This window comes from Aquarana catesbeiana, linkage group LG01 (assembly GCF_042186555.1).
Source record: "Aquarana catesbeiana isolate 2022-GZ linkage group LG01, ASM4218655v1, whole genome shotgun sequence".
NCBI lineage: Eukaryota > Metazoa > Chordata > Amphibia > Anura > Ranidae > Aquarana > Aquarana catesbeiana.
The window spans coordinates 628,870,685-628,888,331 of NC_133324.1; the positions used below are offsets into that span (position 1 = coordinate 628,870,685).

The window sequence follows — 17,647 nt, forward strand, 5'->3', positions numbered from 1 at the left end:
GGACTCCCTATTTCCTCTGTCCTCTGTCTATTTCCTCTGTAGGGATTTATCCCAGCTGACCTGAAAGCCTGAAAAATGGCCAAATTGCTGGATAATCTCCAGCAGGGCCGGGAGTGACGACTGGGGGTCCTCCAAATATATCAGCATGTCATCCGCATATAAGGACACTTTTTCTTCTTGACCCCCAGTCGTCAGTCCCTTCATTTCCCCACTGGATCTTACCAATGCTGCTAGAGGCTCTATTGCTAGTGCAAACAGGAGTGGCGACAATGGACACCCTTGTCTTGTACCCCTTTTTATCTGGAAAGCATCTGATATGGATGCATTTACCCTTAATCTAGCGATAGGTTTGGAGTATAGGAGCCATACCCACTTTATGAAGATAGTGCCAAACCCAAATTTGGCCAGGACTTCAAAGAGATACAGCCATTCGACTGAGTCGAAGGCCTTGTGAGCATCTAAATCTAATACAGCACGGGAACCGGTTTTATCGTGGACTGCTTGTAGATTAGTATAGAGTCTACGTAAATTGATAGAGGTTGATCGTCCAGGCATAAATCCTGTTTGATCCGCCCCTATAATGGTTGTAATTACTGTATTTAATCTTTTGGCGAGTACCTTGGCCAGAATTTTAATGTCAGAGTTGATAAGTGAGATTTGCTGATAAGATTCGCATAAGAGATGATCCTTATGAGGCTTGGGATTAAAACTATCAAAGCTTCTGACATGGAGGGTGGTAGATGACCTGTTTTGAGGGCAAAATTGTACATCCGTAACAAATGCAATATTAATAGATCCCGAAATTGCATGTACCACTCAATAGGGAACCCATCAAGGCCTGGAGTTTTATACCTGGCAAAAGATTGTATCGCCTCCCCTATTTCTGCCGTCGTCAACGGGGCATCAAGTGTGGATGCCTGAAGCTCCGTTAGTTTTGGAAGTGAAATTGCCGAAAGATAATCATCTAGTTCCACTATCGTATAGTGAGCTCTGGTGGTATACAGTGTGGAGTAGAAAGCAACAAACGCCTTCATAATGTCATCATTCTGTTCAACCACCATTAATTCTAGGGATATTACAGGGTTGATAATTCGGCCTGGCCAAATATACGTTGGGTCTGATATAGTAGTTTTTTTTGTGTACGTTCTAAAAGCACCAGATCCAATTCTCTAGCCCTGTGTCGCCAAGTAGTGTGTGTTTCAGAGGTAGGGCCAGTAGAGTACGCAGTTTCCGCAACCCTAAGTTCTCCTTCTGCGTCCACCAATCTGGACTGCGATGCCTTATGGGCCCGCCCAATTGCAGCTGCAAAGGAGCCATGGGTAGTGGCCTTAAAGGCATCCCAGACCATCGGAATATCTGCACTATGCTTATTGTTTACCCAGTAAAGTTTCATATCTGCCGAAGTCTGATCTATCCCAGCCTGATCCGCTAACCAAAGTGGGCTCAACCTCCACACCCTATACGAGGAGGGTGTGTTTAGGGCGAGGTCCACCATCAAAGGCGAATGGTCAGACAGCGCCCTGGGAAGATATTTGATTCCTGCTATTAAATGAAGTATATCGGAGGAAACCAAGCAGAGATCAATTCGTGATAGAGTATCATGAGAGTCAGACTGACACGAGTATTCCCGCACATTTGCATGCCTCCATCTCCAAGCCTCCACTAGGTCAAATTGAGTTAGGAAAGATCTCAGGAGCATTGTGGGTAGCGTAGAACATCTGAATCTATCCATAGAATTATCTAGAACAGTATTGTAATCCCCAGCTATTATTAAAGGGCCTTCGGCAATTTCAAGTATCGTTCCCATCACCTTCTCAAAAATTTTTTTGGTGAAGGGCGGTGGGACATAAATGTTTGTCACAGTATATGGTTTACCCAAAAGTTCCATCACCAGGATCACAAAACAGCCATTAGGATCAAGTTTAATATGTTTAATTGAGATTGGTGCCGATTTGGCAATAAGAATAGACGTCCCTCGGGCATAGGAAGAATAGGTGGAGTGTAGAGCATATGCTATTTTGGCTCTTTTAAGGGCCATAACCCTGGAGCCCTGGAGATGGGTTTCCTGGAGAAGGATTACATGCGGTTTGTGTCGTGCTAAGTAATCAAACATTATTGAGCGTTTTATCTTAGAATTAAGCCCCCTGACATTCCATGATATCAGACGTAAAGTATTTATTTTTGGGTGTAAGACATAAGTTTGCGCGACCATCTCCCGAGATACTCCAGAGCCAACCAAAGTATGGAACTCTTAGAACAGTCTGACAGCAAAATGACATTTCAAAGGAAAAAAAGGCCCTTCAGGTCTGGTATGGATATTAAGGGGAACCCCGGCCAAAATTAAAAAAAAAAAAATGGCGTAGGGCCCCCACAAAATCTATACCAGACCCTTCAGGTCTGGTGTGTATTTTAAGGGGAACCCTGCGCCAAAATTAAAAAAAAAAAACGGCGTAGGGTCCCTCTAAAAATCCATACCAGACCCTTATCCGAGCACGCAACCTGGCAGGCCGCAGGAAAAGAGGGGAGACGAGAGAGCGCCCCCCCTCCTAAACCGTACCAAGCCACATGCCCTCAACATTGGGAGGGTGCTTTGGGGTAGCCCCCCAAAACACCTTGTCCCCATGTTGATGAGGACAAGGGCCTCATCCCCACAACCCTGGCCGGTGGTTGTGGGGGTCTGCGGGCGGGAGGCTTATCGGAATCTGGAAGCCCCCTTTAACAAGGGGACCCCCAGATCCCAGCCCTCCCCCCTGTGTGAAATGGTAAGGGGGTACAAAAGTACCCCTACCATTTCACAAAAAAACTGTCAAAAATGTTAAAAATGACAAGAGACAGTTTTTGACAATTCCTTTATTTAAATGCTTCTTTTTTCTTCTTTCTTTTTCTTCTATCTTCCTTCATCTTCTTCTTCTTCTGGTTCTTCTGGTTCTTCCTCCGGTGTTCTCGTCCAGCATCTTCCTCCGCGGCGTCGGCGTCTTCTTCCCTTCTTCTCCTTGGGCCACTCCGCATCCTTGATGGCATGGAGGGAGGCTCCCGCTGTTCTCTTCATCTTCTTCTCTTCATCTTCTTGTCTTCATCTTCTTTTTGGGCCGCTCCGCATCCATGATGGCATGGAGGGAGGCTCCCGCTGTGTGACGCTTCTCTTCTTCTGACGGTTCTTAAATAACGGGGGCGGGGCCACCCAGTGACCCCGCCCCCTCTGACGGACGGTAACTTGACGGGACTTCCCTGTGGTGTCACAGGGAATGCCACAGGGAAGTCCCGTCATGTCCCTGTGCTTCAGAGGGGGTGGGGTCACCGGGTGGCCCCGCCCCCCGTTATTTAAGAACCGTCAGAAGAGGAGAAGCGTCACACAGCGGGAGCCTCCCTCCATGCCATCATGGATGCGGAGCAGCCCGAAAAGAAGATGAAGAGAAGAAGATGAAGAGAAGAAGATGAAGAGAAGAGCGAGAGCCTCCCTCCATGCCATCATGGATGCGGAGCGGCCTGAGGAGAAGAAGGGAAGAAGACGCCGACGCTGCGGAGGAGATACCGGACAAGAATATCGGAGGAAGAACCAGAAGAACCAGAAGAACCAGAAGAAAAAGAAGATGGAGGAAGAAACCGAAGGAAGATAGAAGAAAGAAGAAAGAAGAAGCATTTAAATAAAGGAATTGTCAAAAACTGTCTCTTGTCATTTTTAACATTTTTGACAGTTTTTTAGTGAAATGGTAGGTACCCCCTTACCATTTCACACAGGGGAGAGGACTGGGATCTGGGGGTCCCCTTGTTAAAGGGGGCTTCCAGATTCTGATAACCCCCCACCGCAGACCCCCACAACCACCGGTCAGGGTTGTGAGGATGAGGCCCTTGTCCTCATCAACATGGGGACAAGGTGTTTTGGGGGGCTACCCCAAAGCACCCTCCCAATGTTGAGGGCATGTGGCCTGGTACGGTTCAGGAGGGGGGGCGCTCTCTCGTCCTCCCCTCTTTTCCTGTGGCCTGCCAGGTTGCGTGCTCGGATAAGGGTCTGGTATGGATTTTTGGGGGGACCCCACGCCGTTTTTAAAAAAAAAATTGGCGCAGGGTTCCCCTTAAAATCCATACCAGACCTGGAGGGTCTGGTATAGATTTTGAGGGGGACCCTACGCCATTTTTATTTTTTTTATTTTGTCCGGGGTTCCCCTTAATATCCATACCAGACCTGAAGGGCCTGGTATGGAATTTAGGGGGACCCCCACATCATTTTTAAAAAAAAATTTTGGCCAGGGTTCCCCCTAATATCCATACCAGACCTGAAGGGCCTGGTATGGAATTTAGGGGGACCCCCCCCCCACGTCATTTTTTTTTTTTAAATTTTGGTTCGGGGTTCCCCTGTGGGGAATTCCCATGCCGTTTTTATCAATGAACTTCTATGTGTATTGTCGGACCGGCAATTCATTAATAGCCGCGAGTAGTTTAAATTACTTTTTTCCTTTGAAATGTCATTTTGCTGTCAGACTGTTCTAAACACGGAAAACATGTGCCCCTTTACAGGCATACTATAGACACCCCCCAGGGGCTCGGCAGGCCATACTCACGTTTTAGCTGCTTCAAAAGGTCTGCTTGGGAGTCTCTGGGATCGTAAACTCGGACCCTTACCTGGCGTGGGAGTGCATCCAAAGGAGAGGAAAGCCAAAGGGAAGAAAAAGGAAAGGAGTTCCTGTACACACGGTCGGATTTTCTGATGGAAAATGTGTGATAGGACCTTGTTGTCGGAAATTCCGACCGTGTGTGGGCTCCATCACACATTTTCCATCTGAATTTCCGACACACAAAGTTTGAGAGCTTGCTATAAAATTTTCCGACAACAAAATCCGTTGTCGGAAATTCCGTTCGTGTGTATACAAATCTGACACACAAAGTGCCACGGATGCTCAGAATAAATTAAGAGACGAAAGCTATTGGCTACTGCCCCGTTTATAGTCCCGACGTACGTGTATTACGTCACCGCGTTCAGAACGATCGGATTTTCCAACAACTTTGTGTGACCGTGCAAATGCAAGACAAGTTTGAGCCAACATCCGTCGGAAAAAAATCCATGGATTTTGTTGTTGGAATGTCTGATCAATGTTCGACCGTGTGTACGGGGCATTAGAAATATAGAGGTAGAAAAAAGATTGCATATTTTTTGTTGTGTTAAAAGTAAAACCTGTCAACAAAATCATCAAACAAATAGAAAAAAGGAGAAAAAGGATGAACCTGCACACTGTATCACAGTGTGACTGCGGGGGTACCAAGCCCCCGTGTATTTATTGTGAAGTTGTCTCCACTCTAGATGTAGAGACAAGTTCACCTCAAGTGGCATGCGATTTCCCTCCGGCCCCACTCATCCATCAGCAGGAAGGAACGGATGGGACCCACCAGCCGGAAAATTGGAAAAAAGGAAAAAAAAAAAAAGAACAATTTTAATCTCTCCCCTGCTTTCAAAAATCAAATCTGCAGTCGGGAGTAGTATTCACTCATGGGAAACAAAAGCATCTTAAATGTTAACCATCAACAAAATCTTTTCCTATGCCTATGCCTGTGTAAACCGGGAACAGTCGGGCATAAGTGTCTAAGTCTGCTAAGTTGGACGTAGTCCAATTATGAAAAAAAATTGGTCACTGGGACCTAATCTGAGATGGCATCTTCGGGATTGTTCAAGTGACCGACGGAGATTTCCTGGCTCTGGGTCTTCCCTGTTGAGACCACGGGGGGATATCGGTTGTCTCTCGTCAACAGGGGCGCTAAACATTTGCGGTTCCGTTGAAATAAGGCCCAAGTCCTGGAGTAACGCCTCGCTGGACTGAAAGTTGGCAAAAGAGTGGGATTTACCCTTGTAAGAAAATGATAGTCGGAAAGGAAATGACCATCGGTATTTAATCTGACGATTGATAAGCTGGTTTAGAAGTGGTTTCAGCGCTCTCCTCTTCTGGATCGTCGTCTGGGCTATGTCCGCGAAGATCTGTATCGAATGTCCTGAGATAGATATGTCTCCTTGATGCCTAGCCTCCAGCATAATTTTTTCTTTGATGTGATAGAAATGTGGCTTAACTATCACATCGCGTGGCAAACCGTCTGGTCTGGGAGCTGTCAGGGCCACATGCACTCTATCTAGTTCTAGCTGGTGAGGGGAGATATCTGGTATCAGTTACTTCATTAGGGCGTGTATCGATTCTTCTAGGTAAATTTCGGGATTCCGGGAGGCCCCGTACGTGGAAGTTGTACCTCCTAGACCTCGATCTTTGCATTCGCTTGGTCTAGTTGGTCCTGTAGGGACGTGATCATTCTAGAATTTTGGTTCACTTGTTTTAGCGTTCCATCCATTTTGGGCTCAATTATGTCCAACCTCTCCCCTATGTTTTGGAAGTCGTCTTTCATGCCTGTCGTGATAATGGTGCAGGCTTTGGACAGTTCCTGATGCAGGAGTGCAGAAAATCTAGCTAGAAGAACTGTGTCTCCTGAGTATGTGGTGGCAGGATCAGGTGGCTGAGAAATCACAGAGCTGTTTTGACTCAGGGCAACTTCAGCAAGTTTGGCCATTTGTCTATCTGTGGAAGAGGCTGGGGAGTCTGAAAACAACAAGGGTCTGTCTGAGGAGCCCGACAAGGAAGATAGCTGTGGATGCTTACTCTGTGGGGAGGGAGGCTCTTCCTGGGATTGGGATGAAAATTGGTCCCTGTGGACCTCAGCTAGGAATGTAATACCTGGGTAGGGAGGCTCTGTCCGCTGAGCCTGGCCTCCTCCGTGTGTTGTATCTCCCGTTCTGGATGCCATCTTGGTCTGGGGGGGCCACTGCTGAATCTGGGGACTGTCTTGCTCCATGGCTCCTTGAGCTGCCCAGGAGGTCTGGTGATGGGCTTGTGAGCTGCCACGGTCTGTCTCCCCCTCCCTGCTTCTTCGCGGTCTGTGGAGTCAGTTGTTGGATCTGTGAGCTGCCGCCGCGCACCGTGTCTCCCTTACCCGGTGATATCTCAGCCAGGGGAGACTGCTGCTGGCCCTGGGAAGCGCGGGTCATTTGGGGTTGCTGGGGGGTTTACGGTTAATGTTACTGTTCCCCGCCGCCCTCCGCTGCATAGTCCGCTCCCGATTCTTTTTCCATTGATACTTTCGGTAATTTGCTTCCTTAGGTATTCCTGTATCTTTTCTTTTTTTCTGTTTCTCGTGTCTCCTTCTCGCTTACAGAATATAGGGAACTATAATAACTCTTTTACAATTTCTGTTGTTTCATATACCATTTCTCCTTTACTGTTTTTCATATTTTCTATTTAGTTTAAAGATTTTTTATATTTTATAATTTTGCAAGATGTTCTCCTGGTTTATTACCCCATTTATATCTATCTTTCACCGCTTTATTAAAAACTTTCTTGTCTCCTGTCCCAACAAGTCTTTCAAATGATCTCTTTTAAATATTATTTTTTTTAATGTATTTTCACATCTAGCCCCTATCTAGCTTCTATTCTAATTCATGTATTTCTTTTTTTGTCCTTTCCATGTCTTTTGATCTTTCTTTCTTTTTCCTGGCGCCTATAGAAATCAGTTTACCCCTAATATATGCCTTATGTGCTTCCCAAATCATAGCCTTTGAGACCCATTTAACAGAAAATATTGCTCTATTTCTTTTTTTTGTTGTTTTGTTTCCACTTCTGTATCTTGTATCAGATCTTCATTCAGTCTCCATTTATTTATCCTATTCTGGGTTCCCGTGGGTCCCAACTCCACAATTACTGGGGCATGATCTGAGAGTGTCATTATTTCAATGGATGAATCAACTACAGCCTTCAAAAGTCTATGCTCCACCAATATATAATCCAGCCTTGAGTACGTATTATGCACTGAGGAGTGGAATGAATATTCTCTTGCCCTTGGGTGTTGGGCCATCCATACATCCACCAACTGGCATTGATGTAATTTTTTCTTTATCATTCTTAGTTGGTGATTTCCAGTCCCCAGTGCAATTGACGTACTATCTATTCGAGGGTCCAGACAAAAGTTAAAGTCTCCTGTCAAAACCAAACTACCTTTTTTAAAGTCCATTTGTTTATTTAAGATCTCTTTCAAATATTCCCCTGGGCTTTTGTTAGGGCAGTAGACATTAACCAATGTGCACTCCATCCCCTGTAATTTTGCTTTCAAATATAGGTACTGCCCTTCTGGGTTTGCTTTCCTATCCTCCAATTCAAATCTTACATCTTTTGCCATGCCTATTGCTACTCCTTTCGCTCTTCTTGTAGGAGCGTCTCCATAGTACCATGTTAGGTAGAATTTTGAGTATAATTTTACATTTGTATTTTGTGCTATATGTGTCTCTTGTAAGAAAATAATGTTTGGCGAGTACCTTCTGATTTCATTTAGCACCTTGTGCCTATTTTCTGGAGTATTTAACCCTCTAACATTATAGGGTAGGTATTTTAATGATGCCATCTTAATTCCATCTCTCTCCTCACCCCCCCTCTCCTCTCCTCCCCCCAACCTGCGCTCTTTTGGTGGTAATTGATCACCTCTGAGGTTTTTATTTTTTGTGCTATAAACAAAAAAAAAGACCGTCAATTTTGAAAAAAAAAAAAACAATATTTTTTACAATTTGCTATAATAAATATCCCCAAATGTAAAAAAACGAATTTCTTCATCTTCTTCATCAGACCAATATGTAAAATTTAAATTGTTAGCAATTTTTTTAGCTCATAAAGTTTATCAAAACATTAGGGATTTCATTTGTAGAGACTTACCACGTTATCACGTTTTGGGTAGACAGAACCTACATAATTAGGAACAAATGAATTTATGTAAGAATATAGTTCAATAATTTACTGCACACACCTTAGGGTAGGGAATCACAACTATCAGGGCCAATGTATAGTTGTTGAAAACTAATACTATCATAAAGGTAATCTGAAATGTGGGGTACTGTAAAATGCAAGTTTTGACACCTCCCCTTGAATGTTGTCCCTTCCCTGGTGCCTCCTGCCAGTTGCTAACAGTCAGTAAGGCCAGCCATCACAACAATTGGTTAATATGAACAGGTTGGAGGAGGGTAGGCCAACCTTTGACAGGAAGTGTTAAAAAGAGCTTGTTACAGCAGCCTATGTACAGGCACCAATTTCCCCTTCACATATTAGCGCCACAGCCTCCTCAGCACCTTAACTAAATTGACTAGTTTACTTTTTATATGATTGTGCTCATATGATTCATCATCCTCAATGGCAATGTGGCGATTGGCCAGTGTGACAATGTAACTGTGCTGAACAAAGAGAATCCCTGTTGAGCCTTCTTTCATTTGGGACTTGGTTCCTGAGGACAGGGATGATTGGTCAACCTGGCCCTGTTGACCAGTCACTATTCAACACTTAAAATATGATTACTAAAGCACTGATATGAATAAAACTAAAAAAATAAAAATTATAATATGGCTAATTATATAAATGAAAAACAGCTGCAGCTATTTAAAATGTGTTCTGGCACCACATATACTGTAAAAATGAATAAAAACAAATAATAGTATGCTAGATTCCAAATATAAGCTTCATAATCAACTCCAGTGAATAAGTGACAAATAGTGATCTTAAAAGACATATACAAAAAGGTCCACATGCACAATATATAAATATATGAAACTCTTGAATGCTGAAGAAAAGTGAATAAAATCAATCTGTGCTCCCTGACAGTCTCTGCAGGGAATATGTGTTGACAGATCACCGCCACCTCAATGTGCAATGCCTGCTCACTTCAAATGAAGACCCCCTTGGGTCTAATGGCACTTTCAATATTAATCCACACAAGGATCAGCACGAACATACAAGGGTTTCTCAAGGGAAATGAAGCAGATATGGAGATATTTAAATTTATGGAAAATCGCACGATTGATTTAAAAGATGTTTTTTCCACTAATATGAACACAGACACAGGTGATGCAGACATGAATTTTAGAAAATGTGGCCATTTAATAGAGAAAAAGGTCAGCCTATGGTGGAATTTAACCACTCATGAACAATATATTAAAGAAAATATTGTAAGAAGTAGGCTTAGGTGGGATGTTCCCATAAATGATGGTTTATTAGATCAGGAATCAGTGGATGAATGGTTTCCATTTTTCAATGAAACGGGGACAGCAGTATTATTATTTTTAATCAAAAGGAACAAAAAAAAGAGCGCGAATATTAATAAACAGATTACCAACTGCAAAATTAGATTTTAAGATTATAAAGATTCTGCATCATTTGTTACGCTAACAAATCGGTTAAATAAAGTATTGGAACAAAAGGACATTGAAATTAAAGGAAAAAAAGAAAGTATTTAAGAGATGTAAATGATTATAAATTGGATTGGGCCTTCAAGTGGCAATTAATTTTGAAAGAAGGAAATTTAGGCTCAACAACTACATCCCCTTAAAGATAAGTTCGGATTATGACCCCAATTAGAGATCAAAGATATAGAACCCCTGAGCCCTCAAGGCAAAAATACAAGGAAGATTTCAATGGACCCCCAAGACAATAACATAGCGAAGATCACAATGGACCCAGAATCATTAAACCTTGGTGGCAGAATAAAAACAACTCCAAACCATGGTCCAAATCTCCGAAAATACCTTTTCGGAAAAATAATGGGAATAGAAATAATCAGAAACCAAGGAATCAATCAAATAATCAATATGGTAACCAAGGCAACCATAGTTATTATAATAAGGAGAGGAGAGAATCAAGAGAATATCAACAGCAGGGTTATGCTTATCATGACAAATATCAATATGAATCCAGAAGAAGTCCCATTCATACACAAAACAGATATGAAGTATTAAGAGATTAAAGAGAGGATGAACCACAACGCTCTTTTTTGGATCACCGTAGGCACGAGAGAACCCCTCCACGGCACGACAGAACAGGGAACACAAGTCCAAATTGAAGAGGGGATGCTGAGGAGGATACAAGATCCAAAAAAAAAAGAGAGTAGCAGGGGAAGGTATATATAATTTAAGTGGAGTAGAGTTGACTAAAACGGAAATACTGGCACTGGATAAAGGATTAAAGTATGCCCCGAAGCAAAATTTGAATACATTTGCAATGTATGTGGATATCCAAAGATACATCAGGAAATTAAATATTCAGAAGTATATGCTCAACAAGCCATCTGATGCAAGTGGAGGAAGACGGGATACACCCAGTGGTATTACACACAGTCAATTAAGAAATAAATCACTATTTAATCCACCAGTCCACAACAATGAGCATATAGAGGTATTGAATAAAATGGTGTTACAAGATCTGGAAAAATTGAAAGTTAAAAGCATGAAGGATCCTCAAGATGTCAGAAGAGGGATAAAAGAACTAGAGGATAATAAAAATTTAGTTATAAGACCGGCAGACAAAGGGGGTGCTATTGTAGTACTCTCAAAAGAATACTACCATAATGAGCTTATGGGGCAACTGAACGCTAGTAATACCTACATCAAATTAGGGGAAACCCCATAAGACAGTATAAAAGAGAACTACAGGAATTGATACAAAAAGGAAGCAAGAAGAATATCCTCGCGAAGAAAGAGGAAAAATATTTAATACCAGAAACCTGTAGAGTCCCGATCATCTATACAATTCCAAAACTACATAAGGACCAAATAAATCCCCCGGGAGACCAATAATAAATGGAATACAATTTACTAATGCAATATTAGGGGAATATGTGGATAGGTTTCTACAACCCTTGGTGTCACAAACATGCTCCTATTTGAGGGATACCAAACATCTAATCCAGATATTGAATACGATTGAGATAAATTCACAACAGAAATATTTAATAGCTACAGCTGACGTGTCCTCGTTATATACGATCATAAATCATGAGGAGGCTATTCAAGCATCTAGATGGGCTATGGATAAATTTAGTAACTTGATATCAAAACAAACAAGATTTATTCTAAAATGCTTAGCATTTGGTTTACAGCATAATTATTTTTGGTATAATTCTGACTACTATAGACAACTAAATGGGATTGGTATGGGAGCAAAATATGCACCGAGTGTTGCTAACATTTTTATGTCAAAATGGGAAGAAGAAGTTATTTATGCCGACACTCCCTTATTACTGGTAATGTACAAAAGATTTATTGATGACTGTATAATAATATGGAATGGTGACCGGGAGAGTATGATTCAATTTTTTCAGAAATTGAACAATAATCAGAAACATATTAATTTAACGTATGAATATCATAAGACCATTCATTTTTTGGACCTGGAAATCCAATTAGAAGATGCAATAACCACAAAAACATTCTTCAAACCGGTAGAGAGAAACAGTTACATACCAGTGGACAGTTGCCACTACGATCCGTGACTTATAAATATTCCCAAGGGACAAATGATACGTTTAACAAGAGATTGTAGTAGTCGGAGTGATTTTTTAGAACAAGCACAGAAGATAGGCAAGAAGTGTATCCATAAAGGCTATAATGAAGAATTCATAAAGGAAAAGATTGAAGAAGTATTCAGATTACCAAGGGATGTTTTAATTAAGGATAAAGAAAGAAAGGAGATACAGTATTAAGAATTACCTATGATTTTAAATTCTAATAGTCAACACGGACAAATAGAACAAATGTTTTAAAAATATTGGTCACTCCTCGGGTAGACAGTTACGGACTATTTTACCAGAAAAAACTAAATTTGTGTATAGAAGGGCACCCACACTAATGCCCCGTACACACGAGCAGAATTTCCGTCTGAAAAATCTTGGATGGTTTTTCAGACGGAATTCCGCTCAAGCTTGGCTTGCATACACAGGGTCACGCGAAAGTTCTCTGAACTTTCAGCCGTCAAGAACGCCGGGACGTGCAACACTACGATGAGCCAAGATAATGAAGTTCAATGCTTCCGAGCATGCGTTGAATTGTTTCCGAGCATGCGTGTTTTTTTGCGCGTCGGAATTGCATACAGACGACTTTTTCCGCCGAAAAAATAGAGAACCAGCTCTCAATCTTTTGCTGGCAGAAATTCAGACAGAAATAGTTGGATGGAGCATACACACGGCCGGAATATCCGACCAAAAGCTCCCATCATACTTTTTTCGATGGAAATTCCGACCGTGTGTAAGCAGCATAAGAGATTTAATAGCAAAAAATGTTCCAGATCCACCAATAAAATCACATGAATTTACGTTCTTTCAGGGAAAAGGTTTCTTTCCCTGTAAAAGATGTAATGCTTGTAGAAACACCAATTTAAATGGTTAAAAATGTAATAAATTCCTTTCTAGTCCCACAAATAAAGAATACCTAATAAAAGACATATGTAATGTACATATTGCAATGTCCCTGTTCATTGCAATATGTAGGAAGAACTAAACGACTAATGTGGAAGAGAATACAAGAACACATACAGAATATTAGGAATGGTTTTCCGAAACACAGTATCTCCAGACATTTTCCACAGTGTCATAATAAAAACCCTACAGGTCTCAACTTTTGGGCAATTGATAAATACAAACCCCACTGGAGGGGAAGTAATAAAGTTAGAGAGCTAAGCAAAAGCAAATCAAGATGGATTTTTAAACTCAATACTTTCTCGCCACTGGGGTTAAAATACTGATTTTGATCTGAATTGCTTTATTTCTGATTTTTGATAGTTGTTTTCAATATATGACACTAGATGGAGCCAAATAAGTCTTTTAGATACAAGTGAGTTTTAATTAAAAAAAAAGGGGTCATGATATTTTCAAAAAGGATAATAATAGTTTTAATATAATATTTTAAAACGCATATATCATTTTTAAGTGCATTATCGTTATATGGATTATGTAATACTATGTATACATTCCACACAATAAAGAGTATTATAGTTGTGATTGATGGCAAGAAGATCCAATGACTCATAGGTCATTGTGGTAAATGATACTCAAATTGTAGCTCTTATACCATAACATTCGTCACATGGCTTCATTTCCCTTGAGAAAGTCACATGACCTGTGACGCAACACATCGGGAGGAGCCGGAGACAACAGTTCTGGTGTCTCGTTATCCTGGATGTGTAGTGAGGAGGAGAACTGTCCCAATGCTAAACTGATCATTCAATCAGTTTTTAATACTGCGCAAATGGGAGTGCATATTGTTATTAATGAAAAGAAAGTAATTTTAAACAATTTTGTGTGATGATGTTGTTTTATTTGCTTTGAGAAATTGAACCTGGAGAAATTAATTATTTGTGGAAAAGTCCTGGTAATCCTGGAGCCATTAGCTGAAACCCTTGTATGATCGAGCTGATCCTTGTGTGGATTAATATTGAAAGTGCCACTAGACCCAAGGGGGTCTTCATTTGAAGTGAGCAAGCATTGCACATTGAGGGGGTGGTGATTATCTGTCAGCACATATTCCCTGCAGAGACTGTCACGGAGCACGGATTGATTTTATTGACGTTTCTTCAGCATTCAAGAGATTCATATATTTATATATTGTGCATGTGGACTTCCTTTGATATGTCTTTTAAGATCACTATTTATCACTTATTCACTGGAGTTTATTATGAAGCTTACATTTGGAATCTAGCACACTATTATTTGCTTTTATTCACTATTCAACACTGCCCGCATTATGATGCTAAACAGCTGTCAGGGCTGTGTGGTGAAGATTCTAAGTGTGCGGCCCATTATATTGAGCGTTGGAAGTGGTGGGAGAGTAGCATGTGACTAGATAAGTTTAGAGGGATGTGGATTTTCCAAGTCTATTCACCTCTTCATTTTTTTAAAAAGGTGAACCTACCCTTTAAAATATCACAATGAATACAAAGAAGCTGGCAATTGTTAGTCTTTTAATAACGTGGAACACTACTTGAGCTGCCTACCTCTCCACAGAACAAACTAATCTAAACACCTGAAAACTTACAGAACGGTATAGACTGCATGAATAGCAGTCTTCTTAAAAATTCCATAGGTATGCTATGACGTAAATATCAAACTAACCTTGTATAAAGAATCTTTGTTAATATTTTCTTGCCCTGTTGAATTCAATGCCTGGGTAGCATAGTACCTGTGATGAAAAAAGTTTAGTCACTGTGTTAGAAGGTAGCCCCACTTTAAAAAAAAAATAATACTGTATAACTGCTATACAAACAATTGTGTATTAGATGACAGGAGGAAAATTAGACTCAATATCTACAACCAAATGATCATAGGCGTGCCCACAGGGTGTGCCAGGTGTGCCTGGGCACACCCTAATCGCCTTGTGTGGTGCATATTCCCCCTTGTTTAAACCACTGATATTTCATCCCCCAAAAAAAGTTACCAAAGAAAATTATTTTTTGTCAAAGAAAATAAACAAAATTACACTGTCCACTGCCCTACTGACACCATCAGTACATATACACATGCATATGTATTTGAGCTTTGGGGTGCACACCCTAATGCAAGAGGCTGCGCACACCTATGCAAATGATTATACTGTGTTTCTTACCATTGATTACACTGCATAGTGCCTTCTAGATGACGTGTACATATATGAATCTGCAATAATTCATTTTATCCATATTAAATCTCTTGTCAATTTTATATGTTGTCCCTTGGATATGTATATGTAATGTATTCATGAGGTCAACACCATGTATGTGTGTGTGTATACATATTAAACCTCTACTATGTGCATAATTGTTATGTATTGTCTATACTTTCTAATTATTTCACCCCCACAGATCAATAGCCTCATTTAAAGTCCCTCCTTCCTTTTTCTTATACCTGAAACAGGGATGGAGGCACATACTGTATGCTTCATTTAAAGTCCCAAACTCCCCCCTATTATTCTATATGCAACAGGGATGGAGGCTTTTTTGATCATTGGATTAGCAGTGTCCCCCTGCCGCCAATGTGCGGGGTCACCTATGTCCTGGGTGTTAATGTACCAAAATACGGGGTCCATACACCCAGGCCATGATGGCACCATTGACATGAATTTCTATGTTACCCCTTGCATTGTACCAATTGTGTGGGTCTGGTTTATTGTGGGAATGGGATTTGTTGTGCTGTTCCTGTTTTTGTCCTTTGTGCGGGAACTGCGATTTGGGGTGCTGGCGCCTTCCCCTCCCCCCGTTTGTGCATAGGGTGATGCGGGGGATGTGGGGGTCCTGCCTCTACCGCAAATCGGCATCACACTTCCGTGCCATGCGCGCGATGTCCCCATAGGGCTTCCTGATGCTGGTGTGTCAGAATTTTTCCATCTGGTGTCACCATATGGAGGAGGGCGTCTCCAGCCTCCATGGGCAGCGGCTGCTGCTCAGGCATAGACGCCTCTCTTCTTCTCTTGATGCACCTGTGTGATGTTGGGAGGAGCCCGTGGGTGTGTGCTTAGTGTATTTAACATCCTCAGTCTGTGCTAGCCAGTCCTCATGGCAACACCTCCCTGTGCACACTGCACACTATATGGCACTTACTTTTTTATATCCTAAACAGGTAATTACATGTTTTTTCTTTTCCTGTTTATGCTCACATATGCTCACTTTTGTTTTTGTCATCTATACCTGTCTCATGGTCTTCTTCTTCTTCTTTTTTTTTTTTTTTCTTTCCTTTCTTTCTTTTTCTTTCTGTTCCTTTTCTTTTTCCTTTTTTCTTTTTCTTTTTCCTTCTTTCTTTCTTTTTTCCCTTTTTTTTCCACCTTTTTTCTTTTTCATCGCTGATCTTTTTTCTCTCTTCACACACTTTTTCTTTTCACATTCACTTGTCCACCTGCACTTTGGCATTGGGCTCTAGCTACTTCTCACAATATAGAGTATTTATAGTACACCCTATATATGTATATATTTTTAGACATAAAGCCCACTCATACCAATATCTGGATTTCTGCCTTCCGTTTTCCTTGGGGATGATGTTTTGTGCACCCGGTCCCTCTCCTGCGGGCTCCTTCCACAGCTCCCGGTACAGACAGTTGGGACAGCCTCTGATTCCTTGTCCCCCATTTTCCAGACTTATCATGATGTAAGTACTTAGAGGGATGAGTAACTCTCTCCCATTTCTCTTGTACACATCCTCCCCGTTGAGGGGTATAATGTTTGATCATACTGGTCTACTCATGTTTTGTTGTCTTTTATAGAGTTGCATGCATCTGCCCCTGAAGAGTGGTATTATCCACAAAACGCGTCGGCCTTATAGGATGCATTCTCATGCCTACTGATAGGAACCTACTTAGACTCAATATCTACAACCAAATGATTATACTGTGTTTCTTACCATTGATTACACTGCATAGTGCCATTTAGATGACGTGTACACATATGAATTTGCAATAATTATCCATATTAAATCTCTTGTCAATTTTATATGCTCTCCCTTGGATATGTATATGTAATGTATTCATGAGGTAAACACCATGTATGTGTGTGTGTACATATTAAATATTTTCTACTATGTGTATTGTGCATCATTGTTATGTATTGTCAGACTCAAAATGCCAATTAAATATAATTTCTAATTATCTCACCCTTACAAATCAATAGCCTCATTTAAAGTCCCACCTTCCTTTTTCTTATACCTGAACCAGGGATGGAGGCACATACCGTATACTTCATTTAAAGTCCCAAACTCCCCCCTATTATTCTAGATGTCACGAGGAACAACAAACCTGCACAACAAGGTCTTCTTCAGCAGTGTTTTTTGGAAACTTGAAATCTCCTATCATCCAGCA

General features: G+C 41.2%; 1 protein-coding gene across 3 annotated transcripts in view; it reads right to left on the reverse strand.

Annotated features, from left to right (window-relative positions):
• Positions 1 to 17,647, reverse strand: part of LOC141109028 (N-acylethanolamine-hydrolyzing acid amidase-like) — a 73,233-nt gene that overhangs the window by 20,087 nt on the left and 35,499 nt on the right. For 2 of the 3 annotated variants that reach the window (XM_073600985.1, XM_073600998.1), the window contains exon 8: positions 14,941 to 15,007. In XM_073600985.1, coding sequence (XP_073457086.1) covers positions 14,941 to 15,007 — 67 coding nt within the window. Of the gene's footprint in view, positions 1 to 8,729; positions 8,759 to 14,940; positions 15,008 to 17,647 lie in introns of all 3 variants that reach the window. The other variant, XM_073600991.1, reaches the window with a different exon arrangement.